At 35.4% G+C, this 19,857-nt stretch overlaps 1 protein-coding gene across 3 annotated transcripts in view; it reads left to right on the top strand.

The window, feature by feature from the left end:
• ZBTB21 (zinc finger and BTB domain containing 21) overlaps window positions 1-15,512 on the top strand; it is a 32,018-nt gene extending 16,506 nt beyond the window's left edge. For 2 of the 3 annotated variants that reach the window (XM_058186938.1, XM_058186939.1), the window contains exon 3: window positions 3,408-15,512. In XM_058186938.1, coding sequence (XP_058042921.1) covers window positions 3,420-6,596 — 3,177 coding nt within the window. In that variant the 5' untranslated portion in view covers window positions 3,408-3,419 and the 3' untranslated portion in view covers window positions 6,597-15,512. The remainder of the gene's footprint in view (window positions 1-3,407) is intronic. The other variant, XM_058186940.1, reaches the window with a different exon arrangement.
• Window positions 15,513-19,857: the final 4,345 nt, after the last annotated feature.

Raw genomic sequence — 19,857 nt, 5'->3', positions numbered from 1 at the left:
TTAAAGAATAAGATCTTTTGCAGATGTAATAATGAACCATCTTGGAACATTACTGGAGAAAAGCGCAAAGAGCCTAGTTCCACTTTTCTCTTCCGCATAATTGTGAAGGGAGACTATTTTAAACTATTTAGACTCCCCATTACATCTGAAAATGGGGAAGAAGATTGTAACAAATTTGGAGCAGAAAATAGAGACTTGGGGCTATGACTACAACAGACAAGAGAAGAAATAGGAAGGCTGCTTGCTGCTTAATTCATATAATACTAAACTTGTTCTAGTATTATATCAGGTCAAATGCATTTCCATACATTGTTGCGTACTCCTTACATATTGCAAATGAATATGCTCTGTATATCTAATAAAAAAGATCTCATGAATCAACTCAGCAATTACAATTAAAGGCAGAAAATAAGATATTGAATAATAAGTATGTTGGATCCCATCTAAACATTTCAGCCAGCAACTAGCAGGAGAATGTTTTTTGAAGGACTGTCTACCAGATCATTATCATTAAGAGAAACTGTGTAAGAACTTTATTTAGATGAGCACAAACTCACTGCAGCAATCCTGAACAGCACAAAAAGGAAACAGAGTATTTATGCAACATATTCCAACAAAATGGATATCCATGCAAGTTTATCAAAAAGTGCCTGACCACTCAACCCAATAGAGCACAACCAACACAAGCCCTAAAAAGAGTAACACTGTCATACATCAACAATGCCTCAGATATCACCAACAGACTACTGCAACCACATGGAATCAACATAGTACACAAGCCAACTAAAGCCCTTCAAAATGTCCTACATAAATCAAAATACCCAGCAGCCCGAGAAGAAAAAAACAGTAGTTATCTACAACATATAGTATAATGATTATAACAACCACACATAGAACAAACAGGCAGAAGACTGGTAGAATGCATCCATGAACACCAGCTAGCATTCAAAATACATGATGAAAACTTTTTAAGTTCATAACATATGGACAGACATAAACAATATATACTATGCAAAAAAGATAATCAACAAGCCAAAAACAGATTAACTCCAAGATTAACATCATCAACAATGCCTCAGATATTACCAACAGACTACTGCAACCACATGGAATCAACATAGTACACAAGCCAACTAAAGCCCTTCAAAATGTCCTACATAGGAGACGACTTCCGGTATCCGGTGGCAACGGACGTCTGGAAGGCTTCTCCTGCCTCCAGTGTCCGAATCCGGCCGCCGCCCCGCTGCTGCTTCAAGGGCGGAGGCGGGAGTGGGGAAGAGGCTGAGGATCGCCGCCTGGGCGCTGTGCCCGTGACACCGGGCTTTGGATTTATAATTGCAGCAGCCTGGTGGTGAACAGGGAACGGAGAAGAATTGAGGAATGAAGAAGGAAAGGGAATATCGGCAAACGTGAGTGGAGTACTCCGGAGTGCGGGGGGGTTTTTTCTCCCCTGCGACTGGAAGGAGTACGAATCACTTTGGAGAGAGGAGAACTTAAAATAACAAGATTACCGGTTTTGTGGAGCTCTGGAGAGAAGAGGTGATGGAGAAATTTAGGAGGGAGGGTTTGAGGCCCCCCCTCTGGGGAACAATGGTGGCGCCCAGCTTCCGCCTTCACTATGAGAATTTTGATGACATCACTTCCCTTCGGCTTCCTGGTTGATTAACTGTACTCTGGACTCGTTGCTCCTGTGAGTGCCCCCTGGTGGATCCGGAGGAAATTATAAGGATACTGTGCTTGCCTGAGGATTTTGAAAAAATTTTTTTAAATGGCAAAAGGTCAGAGACCAACTGCTGGAGAAATGGAGAGAATTCTGGAAAAGTTATCTAATATGGACAAGAAACTGATGAAATAAGAGCAGAAATTGTGACTATCCAAAAGGATTTAAAGGATACTCAACAAGTCTCAGCAGAAAATAGAGACTTGGGGCTATGACTACAACAGACAAGAGAAGAAATAGGAAGGATGCTTACTGCTTACATTCATATAATACTAAACTTGTTCTAGTATTATATCAGGTCAAATGCATTTCCATACATTGTTGCGTACTCCTTACATATTGCAAATGAATATGCTCTGTATATCTAATAAAAAAGATCTCATGAATCAACTCAGCAATTACAATTAAAGGCAGAAAATAAGATATTGAATAATAAGTATGTTGGATCCCATCTAAACATTTCAGCCAGCGACTAGCAGGAGAATGTTTTTTGAAGGACTGTCTACCAGATCATTATCATTAAGAGAAACTGTGTAAGAACTTTATTTAGATGAGCACAAACTCACTGCAGCAACCCTGAACAGCACAAAAAGGAAACAGAGTATTTATGCAACATATTCCAACAAAATGGATATCCATGCAAGTTTATCAAAAAGTGCCTGACCACTCAACCCAATAGAGCACAACCAACACAAGCCCTAAAAAGAGTAACACTGTCATACATCAACAATGCCTCAGATATTACCAACAGACTACTGCAACCACATGGAATCAACATAGTACACAAGCCAACTAAAGCCCTTCAAAATGTCCTACATAAATCAAAATACCCAGCAGCCCCAGAAGAAAAAAACAGTAGTTATCTACAACATATAGTATAATGATTATAACAACCACACATAGAACAAACAGGCAGAAGACTGGTAGAATACATCCATGAACACCAGCTAGCATTCAAAATACATGATGAAAACTTTTTAAGTTCATAACATATGGACAGACATAACCATAGTCTCAATTGGGAAAATGATCATCCTGGACCTAGACTAAGCCAAGTCCAAAAATGATAGGGAATTTCTAGAAGTTTGGCACTCTGACAAGAGACAAATAGACATAAACAATATATACTATGCAAAAGAGATAATCAACAAACCAAAAACAGATTAACTCCAAGATTAACATCATCAACAATTATCTTAGTTCAGATTCAATCTACAATGAGTTTATAGTACCTTTTGTTTCACTTTATTAGACTGGGATTATTTCCTTTGTATTTAGAATTAAATATGAATATAAAAGAAGGCTTTAAACATTTAAACAGATTTACTTTCAATTCAGTCTTTATTTTTGTCAAGTTTTACAGAGATGTAGTGAAAAACTAAAACTTTTTTATTTTGTTTGCTATATATTTAAATTATCTTATATGGGCAGATAAAATAAAAGTGGATTTTTTTCTCCTTGATTGTGCTTTAGTCTGATTGTACATTGCACTACATTTTACATATATATCTATATATACTGTATTGATCTAATTGATATAGAATATTACACATGTTAAAAATCTAAACAAAATATATTAAGGCCATGTTATGCTTTTGAGATATTATTTTTAAAATGCTCTCTTTTACTTATATTTATTCCATCTAAATTATTTTGTGAATGTGAGTCTGTCTTTTTTGTCTTTCAGATAAACTTAATCATGGATGGACTTTTGCATTATATAAATCCCGCACATGCTATTTCTCTTTTAAGTGCTTTAAATGAACAGCGTCTGAAAGGACAACTTTGTGATGTTGTTCTCATAGTAGGAGATCAAAAATTTCGAGCTCATAAAAATGTTCTAGCTGCCAGCAGTGAATACTTCCAATCTCTCTTCACTAAGAAAGAAAATGAGTCTCAGTCAGTATTTCAGCTTGATTTCTGTGAACCAGATACCTTTGATAATGTATTAAACTATATTTATTCATCATCTTTGTTTGTTGAAAAAAGCAGTCTGGCTGGTGTGCAAGAGGTAGGCTACAGTCTTGGAATTTCCTTTCTTACTAACATTGTATCTAGAAGTCCTCAAGTTCCGTTGCCTGCATGTCCGATCAAGAAAATACTATTCCAAGAAGATGATGAAAGTGGCTCCCAGAAAAGAAGTGTCATTGTTTGCCAGAGCAAAAATGAAACACAGGGGGAAAATCTTGGTCAAACCTTCCATGATATAAGCCATAGTTCTAATTTTTTGTCATCTGTTGCTATCAAAACTAAGTGGTCACAACAGTCAACTGAATTTCAACATAGCCTATCACTAAATGAAAAGAGATGGTTGAAAGATAGTTCTTTAAGATACTCAAAGACCCATGAATCTTCAGTTACAATGGATGATCAAAGTAGAATGAAAAGAAATGCAATATTATCACAGAAATCTTTTGTAGAGAAAGAACTGGCAGTTGATGAACTAGGAGAAAGTGATCAACTATTAAGAGGAAAGGCAGAGGAAGTATCCTTGAAACAGGTTTGTCCACCTGCTGAAACTGTAAGCAGTTCATCAGAAGCCACATTTTTGCTGAATGAAAGAAACAAAGGAACTAGTTCAGGTGAAGACAGGAATTTACTATACTATTCAAAATTAGGATTAGTAATCCCATCTAGGATAGCTGGTCCTGAAAGCCAAAGTACTGACAGGAGTGGATCACTTGTAAAAAGTCTTCTTCGAAGGTCATTGTCAATGGATAGTCAAGTTCCTATATCTTCACCTTCTATTGATTTAAAGCTTTCTCAAGGATCTTCAGTGGGGAACAATGCACAAGGAATAATGTTGAATGTAATATCACGAAAGTCACCCATGAAAGATACTTCAGAAATAGCAGCTTCTGATGATAAGACACAGATAATGCATCCACATCGTCTCAGATCCTTCAGTGCTTCTCAATCAACAGACAGGGACATGAATTCTCAAGAAGTACAGATTAAAATGGAACCTAGCAGTCCACTTTCAGATCCATCTGAAATTATAAGAATTACAGTGGGAGATACTTTATCATCTGTCAACAAAAGTGACTGTTTTAAGACTGAAGATGACCACAGGGAACTCACTAACTCTTTTAAAGCAGAAGATAGCGAGCTCAATAGACTTCCAGCTAAAAGAAGATTTCAAGCAGACAGAAGGCTACCACTAAAAAAAATGAAGGTAGACCAACATGTTTCCCCAGAGTCAGAGGACAATTTTGAAGAGAATTTGAATCCTGTACCCTTTGTTGATTTCCCAGATTCTGATGTTAGCAGAGATGAATGTGGTGAACTGGAGGAAATAAAGCCTAACAAAAAATTTAAGTGCAAACACTGTCTTAAGATTTTCAGGTCAACAGCAGGGCTACATCGTCATGTCAATATGTACCACAATCCAGAGAAACCATATGCTTGTGATATTTGCCATAAGAGATTTCACACAAACTTCAAAGTTTGGACCCATTGCCAGACACAACATGGAATTGTAAAGAACCCCTCGCCTGCTTCTAGTTCACATGCTGTCTTAGATGAAAAATTCCAGAGGAAATTAATTGATATTGTAAGAGAAAGGGAAATTAAAAAGGCTTTGATTGTTAAATTAAGACGTGGAAAACCAGGGTTTCAGGGACAAACTAGTTCACAAGCTCAACAAGTCATCAAAAGGAATCTGAGGTCAAGAAATAGAGGAGCTTACATTTGTACCTACTGTGGGAAAGCGTATCGCTTCCTGTCGCAGTTTAAACAGCATATAAAAATGCACCCAGGAGAAAAACTGGTTGGAGGAAATAAAACTCTTATTAAACCAAAAGAAGATAGTCGCATTGAAAACCCAGTGGAAAACAAAAAAGTTTATCAGTGTCGCATTTGTAATGCTAAACTTTCATCTCTTACTGAACAAGGAAATCATGAGCGGCTATGCCGGAAAGCAACAGTTTGTGCTTACTGCAGTCTTCTGTTTTCTTCTCCAGAACTGAAGCATGACCATGAAGTCACATGTGAATATAAGAAGCTCACTTGCTTAGAGTGTATGCGAACTTTTAAATCCTCCTTCAGTATTTGGCGCCATCAAGTTGAGGTGCACAATCAAAATACTATGGTTCCAACAGAGAATTTTTCTTTACCAGTTTTGGAGCACAACGGTGAAGTAAGTAATGCTTCAAAACCACATTATCAAGCAGAGCCTAACAAAATTGGTAGCTTTCTTGCAGCTAAAGAAGATGGTGTATTTAGTGATTCCTCAGAGCAAATCAATTTTGATTCAGAAGATTCCTCATGCCTTCCTGAAGACCTTAGTGTTTCCAAACAGCTGAAAGTTCAAATCAAAGAAGAACCTGTGGATGATGTAGAAGAGGAGATCTCTGAAAGTATCCGGGAACCAAAGGAAAGCATTGCTAATAAGGAGACTGGTTTGTGGCCCTGTGAAAAATGTGGAAAAATTTTCACCGTACACAAGCAGCTAGAGCGTCATCAAGAGCTTTTATGTTCAGTGAAACCCTTTATTTGCCATGTGTGTAATAAGGCTTTCCGAACCAATTTCCGACTGTGGAGTCATTTCCAGTCCCATATGGCACAAGCTTCGGAAGAACCTTTGCGAAAAGAACCTGAGATGTGCTCTTCTGCTAATTCTCCTTCACCACCACCTTTGCCTCCACCCCCTCCGCTTCCCAAAATACAGCCTTTGGAACCAGATAGCCCTACAAGCCTGTCAGAAACCCCTTCAGGTAGTGAGAAATTATTTGTTCCACAGAAGTCTGACACACTTTTTTATCATGCACCACCATTGTCAGCTATCACATTCAAAAGACAGTATATGTGCAAACTTTGCCATAGGACATTCAAAACTGCATTTAGTCTTTGGAGCCATGAACAGACACACAATTAAAGAAAACTTTTAAAAGAGTGCCTAAAGAAAGTTTCAAATATCTGTTTAATTTCTGTGATGTTTCTGAAATTGCATCACTGAAAGTAGATTATATATATATAGATATATATAATATATATAAGGCATACACATGCAAAGGGTAAAAAAACTCTCAAAATTAAACTTGAAATTTGTGATGCTGTGTTTTGGATATAGAAATGAAAGTAAACTAAATTTATCCTTACTAGAGAAAATTGTGCAAACTTTTTGATATTGTGATTTCAGATTTCTTAGTTATAGAATATTTGCATTCATTAAATCTGAATATATATTTCTCATAATGTTATACTGGTAAACATGGACATGTAAAAAGAATCAGTGACTTAAGTATTTAGAGTACAGCAAAATTTCATGCTAGTTGTTTTTACAGAAAATAACTCATGAGCGCCATATATTAGTCATTCATTTGATGTTAAGGGAAGAAATGGATTGAGTGCTTTGCTGTGTTGGCCTTGGTCCTGTTGAACATTAGCAATAATGAATAAAACTTCAATTGAATTGAATTGACCCTTATTGAAAAAGGTTGCTTATCTTGGAATAATTTCATTACTGGAATTTCCTGAATGAATATTGTACAAGATGTAATCAAAGTTTAGCAATATGTGAGCAATTGGATGTTTATACATATACAAGTAATCCACAACATACAATAATAATTGAGCCCAAAATTTCTGTTACTAAATTAAACATTTGTTAAGTGAATTTTGCCCCATTTTACAACCTTTCTTATCACAGTTGTTAAGTGAATCATTGCAGCTATTTAGTGACATGGTTGTTAAGTGAAACTGGCTTCCCAATTGACTTAGCTTGTAAAACGATCGCAAAAGGTGATCACATGACCTCAGGATACTACAGCTATCATAAATATGAGTCATTTGCCAAGCATCTGAATTTTGATTACATGACCATGGGGAATGTTGCAATAGTCGTCAATATGAAAAACGGTCATAAGTCACTTCTTTTCAGTACTGCTGTAACTCTGAATGGTAATTAAATGAACTACCTGTATAGTAGGTGTGAACCTTCCTTTGGTTGCCTTAAAAAAGATTCTTAATGTTGGAATATGATACAGTGCTTATCTGGTCCTCAGAGGCTGATAGTTTTATATTTTAATACACAGAATTAATGTAAGAAGAAGAAGCAAATTGATATTCTAATGCAAACTATTTCATTTTTGAATGAAATAGCATTTAATAGATATCATAAATTAAATTCTTCTTTGCTTCTGATCCATATTGGTGCTTATGTTTCATTGAAATGAAAAGTATGAATATGAACATTTTAAAAATGAGAAAATTCATTTCCTTAACTGAGTAATAGGGCCCCCCGCCAAGGCTGCAAAAAAGTGTTTGGAAAAAAAGTTCAAATGTAAATAATTATGTAAGTATAAATGAAAAATGAATAGAAAATTTATATTAATTATGCTTAGGTGAAAGTGCAGGAAGAAATGCAACACCCAAAAGCAATGTATTTCATAAATGAAAATCCACAATGAACTTTTATATCCAGTATCCTACTTTCAGCACCTTTTTGTTTTGTTCATTTAAGATTAAAGTGATTAGAATATTGAGCCATAATCTAATGCAAATTTAAGCCCACTGATTTTCCTTGGCAAAAATGCCTGTGTACATTCAGTGATAGTTAAAATAGTGTTTCCCAATGTGGTGCTCTTCAATTTCATAATTTCCCACCAAATATGGCCAGTTTAGAAACACCTCAAACAGTTCATTTTAATGTGTGTTTTATTTATTCACAGAGACATCTGCACTCATGCACGTGTACAGTTGCAGCATCTATAAACAACTTTCCCAAACATGCATGTGTATTCATCAATTGTAATACAACATCCTTACATAAGAATTCTTGTTCATTGATTTCTTCTTTTGGTATAATACAACCATTGTAGTAGACAAGCTTCCTATATCAGTTGTCCTACAATTAAAATGGACTGATACAGTGGGATGATGAGTTGTAGCATCCATATATGACTAAGTAGAATAATTAATACAGAAGTCTGCCAAGCAATTGGAGTTCTATTTCCTGCTGAAAAATTAAAATTTAACCATGGTTTTATTTTAAGTTTGATCTAGTGTCCATATATTAGAATGAATGATAAGAATGTGAGTACTGTAGATGCATCAACTGATATTTTAGATTGTGATGTAAGAATTTTTTTGGGAGCTAGCATAATTGCAAGATTCATTTATTTTATGCTATTTAAAAACAAATGGAAACTTGTTGAGTTTCTAGAAGAAAAAAGAACAATAGGACACTAATACTAGAATCTAATAGAAATGAAATATGAGCAGTAAATAAAATGTCATTGTCAGTCACGTTATTAGAGCAACTTAAAATTACAATATTTTTTAAAGTTAAAAATAAGATCTATAAAATACATGTGATCTAGTGAGCTCCATGTAATGTTTATTGGGGTTTTAAAATTTTATTTTCTATAGTTCGCTGATCAAAAGTTGCTGTAGAAAATATGGGTTGACAAATCACTTTTGGATTAAATATGGTAAGTTCTTGAATGGCCATGATCCAAATATTAGTAAATAATTTAAGAAAGGCAGAAATAAGTTTCACAAGAAAGCTGTATAACAAATATTGAGGCCCTTGCATCCAGCTTTTGGTGAAATCATACTTTATTGTGGGAATTGTAGGATATTTCTGGGCATCAACAGTTGCCTGGAGCGGTTACTACATTATCGCTGTTAACGTCCTTTTGTGCCTGGGCTTGATTGAGAATCACTTGCCTATGCTGATGATTGAGAAGTTTAACCAAGTTTGCATGGTATCCATACTTAAATGAACTGAGTTCCCAAGATCATATGATAAGTTCTCTCACCACAACTGGCTAAAATGAGTGAGTGGATCAGAGAAAGGCATTTGCAAAACACATGCTATTGCAAGAAAGCTATACGATTACATCCACCTGGCCACCAAGTTCTCCCAAAATAGTTACTCTTCGGTGAATAGTGTGTTGTGAGAAGAAAGCTTTTGTGAATCCTAACTCTAATGTGATGGATACATTTTTCTCAACCAAAGGCCATTCTTGACCTTTCAGTGGCATGATGGAGGGTATATTCCATGAAATACTTATGAGGTCTGGGGGGAAAAACTAAATTTATATTTAATTATATTAAATGTGTTGAAATGATTATTATCCCAGCATTTATTTTTTACTATTTTCATACAAATCAATTTCCTTTTGCCCTGCTGTCAGATAAAGAATTACAATTTAACAAAAGTATTTGAATACAGTAATTTTTGGGGTCTGCATACAAGCCTTTCAGACACTATTTGTAACTGGGCTCTCAGGTTGTGAGTCTATGAAGTTTAATAAAGTTGTTCAGAAAGTTTTATTCAGAAGCAATCTTTATATTATTAAAGAAATTTAAAAATAATTGTCAGAATTAGTTTTGAGCATGCTTTTGTGTAGTCTTTTTTTTTTAAAGAGGTAAACATCTGACTTTAATTTCCTCAAGCTATAAGGAAAAAGCAATAACTTAACAGCAAAGTTTACAAATAAATTATCTTCTTATTCCCAAACTAAACCATGTACTTTATTTTTATTTTGAAAATATAAATGAATGTATAAAAAGCTAATATCTTTAGAACAAGGTTCATATACATGCAGTTTCTGAACAATGACATTTATTTTTAACTTCAGAATAAATGAACTCTTGATCATTAAAAAGAAAAGTGAATTTACATTCTTCTGCTTGTTTAAACTGAATGGAGCCATTGCTATTTTTGTGGTAAACATTGCATACCTAAACTAGACTCTCACAGAATATTTTCTCAGTTCAGCATTTCTCCTGTCATCCCATTATAGTGCCTGCATGGAAAACTTAACATGACCCAGAGATTTAGTCAGCCGTTTTTTTGATCTATTGCATTACAACAAATATATGCTGCTTTTGCCTCTTTTGCTTTGGAGTTAGATATTAACATACTTTTTCAGAGTTTGTTACTATGTGCTTGAAGATAGCTGTTGCTACTGCTATATGGGGGGAATATGTGAACCAGCTCTGATGATCTCTCGCTGCCTATACACAAGATTTGGTCATCATTCCCATTACCACAGCACTTCCTCGATTTCTTTTAAAATATGCACAACACTTCTGAATCATACTTAAACCAGTAACAAAAAGGTTGACTTTTATAGATTATAATTCCCATTTCTTTCAGCCACTTAACTATATTTCATTTTAATGGGGCTTCTATTAGAAAACCTCCAACTATTGAATGTCTAATTAACAACTCTGCTAAACATGCTCGCCCTACCATTAAGTCTAGATTTAGTAGAAACTCTCCTAAGTCTTATTTAATAAATATATATTGCTTGTAATAAAAGAAAAATCAACATGCATTTTATTTACAACCGTACAATTATTTTTATATTATACAAACAATAAAGATATTGATTTACTGCTCAGATCTACATTTTATTAAATACAGTTCATACTTTCTAATTTAGAGCTTAACATGAGATAAAGATTCAAAATTAAAAATATCACTAACAATATGCATAGTAGGATACATGTATCTACTATTTTAGTTATAAGTATCTAGTTTAATTACTATTTGCAAATTCATACCATATTTGCAAAAATGACGCTTGAAATTAAAGTTCATTAAATAACTGGAATTCTACTCTAGCAAAGATTTATTATCTATATGTGAATTTATTGTAGATCCTAAACAATAAAATTTAAATATTTTATTTAAAACAAGCGCTATGCTAAACTCTTTTCATAAATTAATCTTTCTAAAAAGGCATGAAATAAGAGGAAAATTCTAAAAGGATCATTCTGAATTTACATGCCTAAGTAGCAAATACATATGAACATTGTAGCATTTTAACAAAAACTTGGTTTTGTTTTTATAAAGTGGAATGGATAATAGTAGCCCAAATGGTTCAGAAACATCTTCAGTTATTTAATTGTGGATACTGTAATACTCTAAGTAGCATTTGATTTAGTGAAAGGTAGCTTTTTATCATCTTCCAATAATTGCATATTGAAAAACATACCCCATTTTTCTAAAGGTGCATTTGCTTCTTCTATCTTTCCTAATTATAGCAGCAATGTTCACGTTTTTGCACTGCTGCCTCTGGCACAGTAAAATAGCTGAATATATCCAGTAATCCTCATAAAAACACAACAACCATAGAGCTCAGCAAATCCTAATAAATCCTACCTGCCAATACAGTCAAAAAGCCAGTATTTTTTATTGTGAACTACATCACACCCTTTTAATTATTAAGATTTTATCATAAGATCTTGTGTTTTCTTTGAATGATGTACCTCTTAGATTATATGTAGACGGAAATAGAGGGGGGAAAGATATTAGTGGTTGTTCTGAAGTCATATGTAATTAAATTGAATTTTGAAATTACAAGATATACCAAACCAGGACTTTTAGAAGCTATCAAAGGCAATATGGTTATAAATTGATAGTCAAATATTAATCTTTAATTAAAATTAATTTAGCCTTACTCTCTTAGATTTTGCTTATTTTGTTAAAAGAAGACTGTTTACATTTTATTGCCTGAATGTTGGATACAATTAAAGCACACTAATTTTCTTCCTCCTGCAATGGCAATTATCTAATCAGTACTAAAACCAAGTATATTGCTGACCACAAATGCAACAGGGAGTCATTTTTAATAGAATAGCTGGGTTACCTTATGTTTCCCAGTAATAAAGAAAGATGAGCACTCCATAAGGTTTTAAATTTATTAACACTTCTTATACTGAAAAAGATATCTAAAATTTGACTTTCTAAGGTTGATTAAAGTTATTTTACTTTTTAAAAAAGCCATTGAATTCAGTAGATCCAAATAGTACCCTATTCACAGTTTTAGCACTTGCATGGTAAGATGTTGAGATATTAAAATTTCCAGATTTTTTTATAGTTCTTGTATATGAATTGTGTGGAATATATGAAGTTTGTATTTCTGATGAGGGGTTTTTTTATAGTACTTTACTATTTATTGTCCTTAGATGATTACAAATACAACCAGTTTCATTTTGAGTGTCTGTAAAGTGATTCTGTATAGCCAATAGATGAAATTTAAATGCTTGACAAAAATAGATTTTTTAAAAAAATGACAAAAGGCCTACTTTTTTATGATATTGCTGTCTAATTTTGGGGACTGCATTACAAAAGCACGTGGAGTAATCATGTCCAAGAAATAACCAGGAATATAATTTAAATTCTATTGAGTTTTTTTCTGGTTTTAAAGTAAAGATATGTAACATAAATCTGAAAGCTGTTGTTATAATTATGTATATCTTGTATACATTAGTTTACTATCTATGTTAATTTTAAAGTAGAAATCTAACTTTTTTAGAATTGAAAATTCCTAATTTCAAATTCTTTTAATGTAATGTTGCTGTTTTGTATTACTTTTCTACTGTATGTTTTAATTATATAGTTCTTTATTAAGAAAATAAGGAGTAAAATAAACTTGTTCTCTAGAGTATTTATTTATTATTTATTTATTATTTCAATTTCTATACCGCCCTTCTCCCAAAGGACTCAGGACAGTTTACAGCCAGATAAAACAACAGATACAAAAATTAAAAAACAAATTTAAAAGACTGATTCAAAATTGGCTGAAAATTCTAAAAACTAATAAAAACCCCATTAAAAACTATTAGGCCAGTCCTGCGCGGTGGAATAAAAGAGTCTTCAGCTCGCGTTGGAAGGTCCAGAGGTCAGGGAGTTGGCGTATCCCTGGAGGTAGCTCGTTCCAGAGGGCTGGGGCCCCCACAGAGAAGGCCCTCCCCCCGGGGGTCACCAGTCGACATTGTCTGGCCAACGGCACCCTGAGGAGACCCTCCCTATGGGAGCGCACTAGTCGATGGGAGGCCACCGGTAGCAGCAGGCGGTCCTGTAAATAACCCAGTCCTATGCCATGGAGCACTTTAAAGGTGGTAACTAACACCTTGAATTGCACCCGGAAGACCACCGGAAGCCAGTGCAGCCTGCGCAGGATAGGTGTTATATGGGAGCTTTGAGTTGCTCCCTCTATCACCCGTGCGGCCGCATTCTGAACCATTTGGAGCCTCCGGGTACTCTTCAAGGGGAGCCCCATGTAGAGAGCGTTGCAGTAGTCCAGGCGGGAAGTGACGAGGGCGTGAGTGACTGTGCATAGAGAATCCCGATCCAAGAAGGGACACAACTGGCGTATCAGGCGAACCTGATAAAAAGCTCCTCTGGCGACGGCTGTCATATGCTCTTCTAATGACAGCTGTGCATCCAGAAGGACGCCTAGATTGCGGACCTTCTCCGTGGGGGCCAATGACTTGCCCCCTAAAGTCAGCGATGGATTCAGCTGATTGTACCGGGATGCCGGCATCCACAGCCACTCAGTCTTGGAAGGGAAGTGATTCTCTCTCATATTAAATATTATAGCAATATTCCAGTTCTTAATAACAAAATAAAATCCTTGTTATTTAAGTGTGACTGTCTACAGATCAGGTTCTTATATCATCATCACTCCTGATTTGCTCTACCATGGAATTAACATACCATAAAGAAATAATTTATAACCCACAATGGCTGGTTTCATGTAAGATATTATACCAAAATCACTAAAAAGCATTATGTTGTGGTGTCATAAAATGTCATCCTGTCCATGACATGTTTACTTGGGATAAAAACTGCAGGGTAACAGTTATATTTTATTCAGGCTGCTCAGATGTAAACCCTAAAGCAGGGGTGTCAAACTCAAGGCCTGTGGGGTGCTTAGATCCGGCCCACGGGGCTGCCCTGGAAACAGCAGAGGACTGGCCTGAAATGCCTCTGCCAGTGAAAACGGAGCTTGTGAGGGCTGTGGGCGGCTCTCCCAAGCTCTGTTTTCACTGGCAGAGGGTTGTGGGAGGCCATCGCAGCCAAAAACAGAGCTCGGGAGTCCATTTTCTCTGGCAGAGTGCTCAGGGCATCACAGGCACCCCTGACACAAATGAAGTTGAACTGGCCATACCCTCCCTGGCCACGCCCACTTTGCCCCCCCCACCCCGAGGTCAAATACAACCCTGGCCACAATGAAATAGAGTTTGACAGCCTTGCCCTAAAGAGTTCAGTTAAGCATACTCACAGATAACTATTAGGTGCCATCCCCTATACATAAATGGAGGATTGAAATGTAAAGACTATAAACTATGCACATTTAGCTAAATATATCCTACTAAATGTAGTTAGATCTTTTTTCAATTAAATACAGAATCGGAAGATATGTAGCAATTTTTCACATAACCTTAAGTGATAGCTAAATGAGAAAGTAGCACATATAAATTATACCAGGGGTGAAATACTCCCAGTTCGGTCCAGTTCACCCAAACCTGTAGTAAAAAAGGCTACTGGTTCACTGAACCGGTAGTAAAAAATGTAAAAAAAAAAAAAGTTCCAACCATCAGGTGAGCGATGTGCAATCGTTGGAACTTTTTTAAAAAACTTTTTTAGCATTTTTTACTACCAGTTCTCTGCTTTTTTCTCTGCTTTTTTCTTTTGCTGTGTTTTTTGTATTTTGTGTTTTAATAAGTTGGAAATTTAATAAATATCATTTTAAAAAAAAAGTTTAAAAAAGTTCCAAAGATCATGAGTCGCTCAGCTGATCATCAAAACTTTTTTTTACTTTTTAGGCATTTTTTTACTTTTTTCTCCGGAATCGGTAGTAAAAATGTTTTTAAAAAGTAAAAAAAGAGGCTCTGACGATCACAGCTGTGGCGCACGATCATCAGAGTCTTTTTTTTACTTCTAAAAGCATCTTTTTACAACCTTTTCGCCTGAATAGGTTGTTAAAATGCTTTTAAAAGGTAAAACAAAGCTCTGATGATCACAGCTGAGCTGCGTGATTGTCAGAGCCTTTTTTTTACTTTTAAAAGCATTCTTACAACCTATTTGCCAGAATAGGTTTGTAAAGAATGCTTTTAAAAGGTTAAAAAAAGGCTCTGACAATCACAGCTGAGCTGTGCAATCATAAAAGCCTTTTTTTAAACTTTTAAAAGCATTTTTTACAACCTATTTGGCCAAATAGGTTAAAAAATGCTTTTAAAAGTTAAAAAAAAAAAGATCGCGTGCCACAGCTAATCACCACCCCCCGCGTGTGCTGTTCTACTTACCCCATGCCTCCTTTTGGTGTGCACTGCACGTGCATGCGTGCACCTCACATTTAGTGCACACTGCGCATGCATTTGGCACGCGGTGCATATGCGCAACCAGAAAACCAATAGTAAACCAGTTCAGATTTCATCACTGAATTATACCCTTCCAAATAGTTCTTCATAATCACCCTGCATATTGTTCTTCTACTACCCTTTTGGATTATCAAAGTTATATGATCTGGCATGAGAATCTGAAAGTGATTGCTCAAACTTCAGTTCTCCAACATTTAGCACTGACTTGACTGCCATCTATTGGCTAATAGTTCAACAAATCAATAATTTAGGACAAGTTATTTAAAAATATATATCACAATTTCTGATAAGCAATAACTAGAATTTGAAAGCAACAATTAATAATGGTTTCAATTTAGGCTGGTGCTAAGCAGAAATGGTGAGTCTGTATTCAGACAGTAGGAAAACTACCAACAATGGATATGGAATTGTGCAGGATAAAAGTAAGGTGTTACAGAAATTTCCATGAATCATCCAGAGAGGCTTAGCATATTGTGTAAATGTAGATTCTCTCCCTCCCTCCCTCCCTCCCTCTAATCTGTATTGTGTGGGGAGTGGGGGGTTGTTTATAAAATAAAGTCAAAAAGTTCTGGTTCCAGGCTCTGGAAAGTTGTGAACTTTCATTGCTCTTGCACTCAACAGGGTGGAGAACTGCCTGGAAAGGAAGCTCAGATCCTGAACATCTGAGCTTCCTTTCTCTGGCCCAGCATATCAATCCCCTTCTGTAGTAAGCTGGAAAAATGAAACCTGGATCTTTGGGATCCAAACTTCCTTGGAAAAGCTTGGACCTTCTTTTCTTTGGCCCTGTGTTCTAGTTCTCTTCCTCACAGCTCACAGTAGAATGAAGAAACAAAACTCAATTCCTAAAGATCCAACTTTAGTTTATCCAGCCCAACAGAGTAATTCCCTTCTGCACATGGAGAGAACTGCCTGCCCCATTTCAGCAGGCAGATCTTTCACTCCATCCATTTAATGTGGTTGCTAGCGATTCTATCTTGGAGGGCTGGGATAGCAGTCGTTGAGTGAATTAATCATGTGGGCACCTCTCTTAATGACCAAAACAATTTACAATCCAAATTCCAGACCCAATTGCAGTCATAAGTCAAGGATTATCTGTGGTGTGACTTCTGTTGAAGGGAATATGGGAAATGAATAATAAGTTACTCTTTTATAAAAGTGTTTAATGTATAAAAAGCTATGATGTTCTTACTGTTGCAAACTGACCACAAATTGCAATTAGTAGAGAAAATGTGTTACGACTTTCTAAAAGCTCCCTTGGAGACAGGAACCTACGCCTTGGGCAAAACCATTATCAATAAAAAAGGGAACATCCGCCCAAGGTGAAGTTACAAGTAAACATGATAAGATAGTCAGATAGTCAATTGTTAGACAGGAATTGTCAAGGTGACCCCTTTAAAGTATAAAATAACTTGGAGAATGACTTAGGAAAATAAAGGGGAGTTGGGAGGGCTTCTTAGGCGTGGGGTGCATTGTGTAGGAGTATAAAATATGTAGCTTGAAAACTGCTTCTTGCACTCTTTGATCAATCCATTTGGGAAGGGTCTAAGAGGCTGCGCTTGCAACCACTTTTTATTTTTCTTCATTTTATCTCCAATAAACCTTTGATTTTGTGAACCAGACTTGTTTATGAATTGTGAAGATTAAAATATTTGGGTCTTATATCTCACAGGAATATGCAATAAGTTGAACTTTTTAAAAAGTTCTCAAAGTGCTCCAAATAGGCTTCCAGAGACAGACTGGAAATGGTTCTGCAAAAAGTGGAGCCAATTTTTCTGGCTAAGAACAGAGAACCAACAAGTAGATTGGCTTCTTCAACACTCTGGGCAAAAAGGGGATGTAAGATTACCCAAGCTGTGCTCCATGGTTACTTCTTACAAGAAGACTGCAAAGCAGCCATCTCCAGAAGCAAGGGAATTTGCCATATTTGCTCAGCTGCAAATGAAGCCGGAAGGAAGGAAGGAAGGAAGGAAGGAAGGAAGGAAGGAAGGAAGGAAGGAAGGAAGGAAGGAAGGAAGGAAGGAAGGAAGGAAGGAAGGAAGGAAGGAAGGAAACAAACTAAAGAAAAAAACAAGTTCACACTTTTCTTGTTGATCACTTTCAGAAATTGCCTATTAATTGCTCTAAAAACATTAGATACCTTCAGAAATGTCAAGGCTGAAAACACAGAGTGAGTGCCTTCTATCCTTAATATAAGAAAATAAAAAAAATTGTAAACTTTGAGAATTTTAATAAATAGAAAATGGAAAATGATTTGGGTACAGAAAGTTTAAAATGGGTTAAGGGCTCAGAAAACATTGGATTTTAAATATTAAGACTGTGAAATTAATTTTAAACAATAAATGCATTTTTGTGGGAAAGAAAAACTGTTTTGGATATTGGAGACATAGCAAGGAATTTATAATGGCGTTCAAAATCATTTTTGAGGAACTGCATTATGATGCTGAATCAGTGTCAGCTGTGTTGTGTCTTCTTGGGAACAGTTTGTTTCCAGAAGAAGAGGCTATAGTAAAATATATGCAAGAAAGTCTATCTGAGAATAATATGAACAAGAATTTGAATAAGTATTTGTCATTAGACATAAAATTTGTCTAATGACATACAAAGGAAGTTGTTTAAAGTTTTGAAGAAATTTGTGACAAGGATCAACAATCTTCTGAATGGATTAAAGAGCAAGATCGATTTATATATATCTAAAAGGAACACCAAGTTGGTTTATTTGATTAGGATTAAAATAGGACAGGTTATTTTGGATGGTTCTTTTCAAATTTGCTGACATCTGGACTGGAAAAATATTCTGCACTGGGTTTGCTTAGAGTTAACAAAGAGTTTAAGCCTTTTTCCATGGAGTTTCAGTATCTGTCCTAATCTGAGAGCATTTAAAATGGCTTTGTATCGAACTGTCCTTTCATTTAAAGTAAGAGATATTTGTGAGCTTGTTCTTTTTAAGGGAGAAATTGTCCCTCTGTCATATTAAATTTTATTTACGTTTGTTCATGCTAGGATACTGGAACCACTTTATGCCTTCTAAATGTGCATTTGCTTACAATTAAGAATCAAGATGTGGAATGTTGAGTTCTAGATCTGTTAATCAATGTAATCAATCTATGTTTGGGCTCTGGACTTTTTTCTGATACCTGGACTGGAGAAGATGTTTCTTATTGGATTTGCCTAAAGTTAAGGATGAGTTATGGGATGAAGAGTTTTACATCTGTTAATTAAAAGGAGGTGAAGAGAGTACTTGTCTTCTTGGGGGGGGGGGGTTCCTCTTTTTTTTTCTTGTATTCTTGCACCCTTTTATTTTTTATTTTGTTTTTTATTATTGTAAATACAGCATTTAATAAAATTATTTAAAAAGTACTCCAAATAGAGATCAAAGTCATGTTTTACTTAAATTAAGTTCCAAGCTATATACTCTCTTAATGCAGACTTCTGAAATTGGGTAACTTCCAGATGTGCTAGGAATGTTGGCTGCGATGCTGGCTGCAAATTCTACAAATATTTTCCACACATCTGAAGATTACAAATCGTGGAAATGACACTGGACTAGTTTCCATCCAGGTTACATTTATGTTAGAAATGTTATGCACTACATTACACTGATAAAAACGTTGCCTTGAAATGTGACATGTATTATTTATGAACAAATCTGTTAAGTAAATCTTCTGGCTATTAAATCTTTCCCATGGATTCAAAAATTAGAACTCTAATTTCTCTACTTGTTGGGTTTACTAAGATAAGACAATCAAAACAATACTGGAAAGTGCCAACAGTTACAATTTATAAGCAAAAATAGGCAGCCTATTGCTCTTTTGAAAGTATAAATACATAAACCGTTTCTACATAATCATTCCAATTGTTGTGCACTGCCCAGAGTCACTTTTGGTGACATGGGAAGCTATACAAATTTTATTAATAAAATAAATAAATTTCTAATCTAAACCGTCTTGAACTCAAATGGTCCTCTCTTGTGTTCAATGCAAAACAGCTGTGTTGAATCAAGCCAGACTACT

Source organism: Ahaetulla prasina, chromosome 5 (assembly GCF_028640845.1).
Source record: "Ahaetulla prasina isolate Xishuangbanna chromosome 5, ASM2864084v1, whole genome shotgun sequence".
Taxonomy (NCBI): Eukaryota; Metazoa; Chordata; class Lepidosauria; order Squamata; family Colubridae; genus Ahaetulla; species Ahaetulla prasina.
Note: the sequence above shows the minus strand (reverse complement) of the source record. Positions and strands in the feature narration are given on the sequence as shown.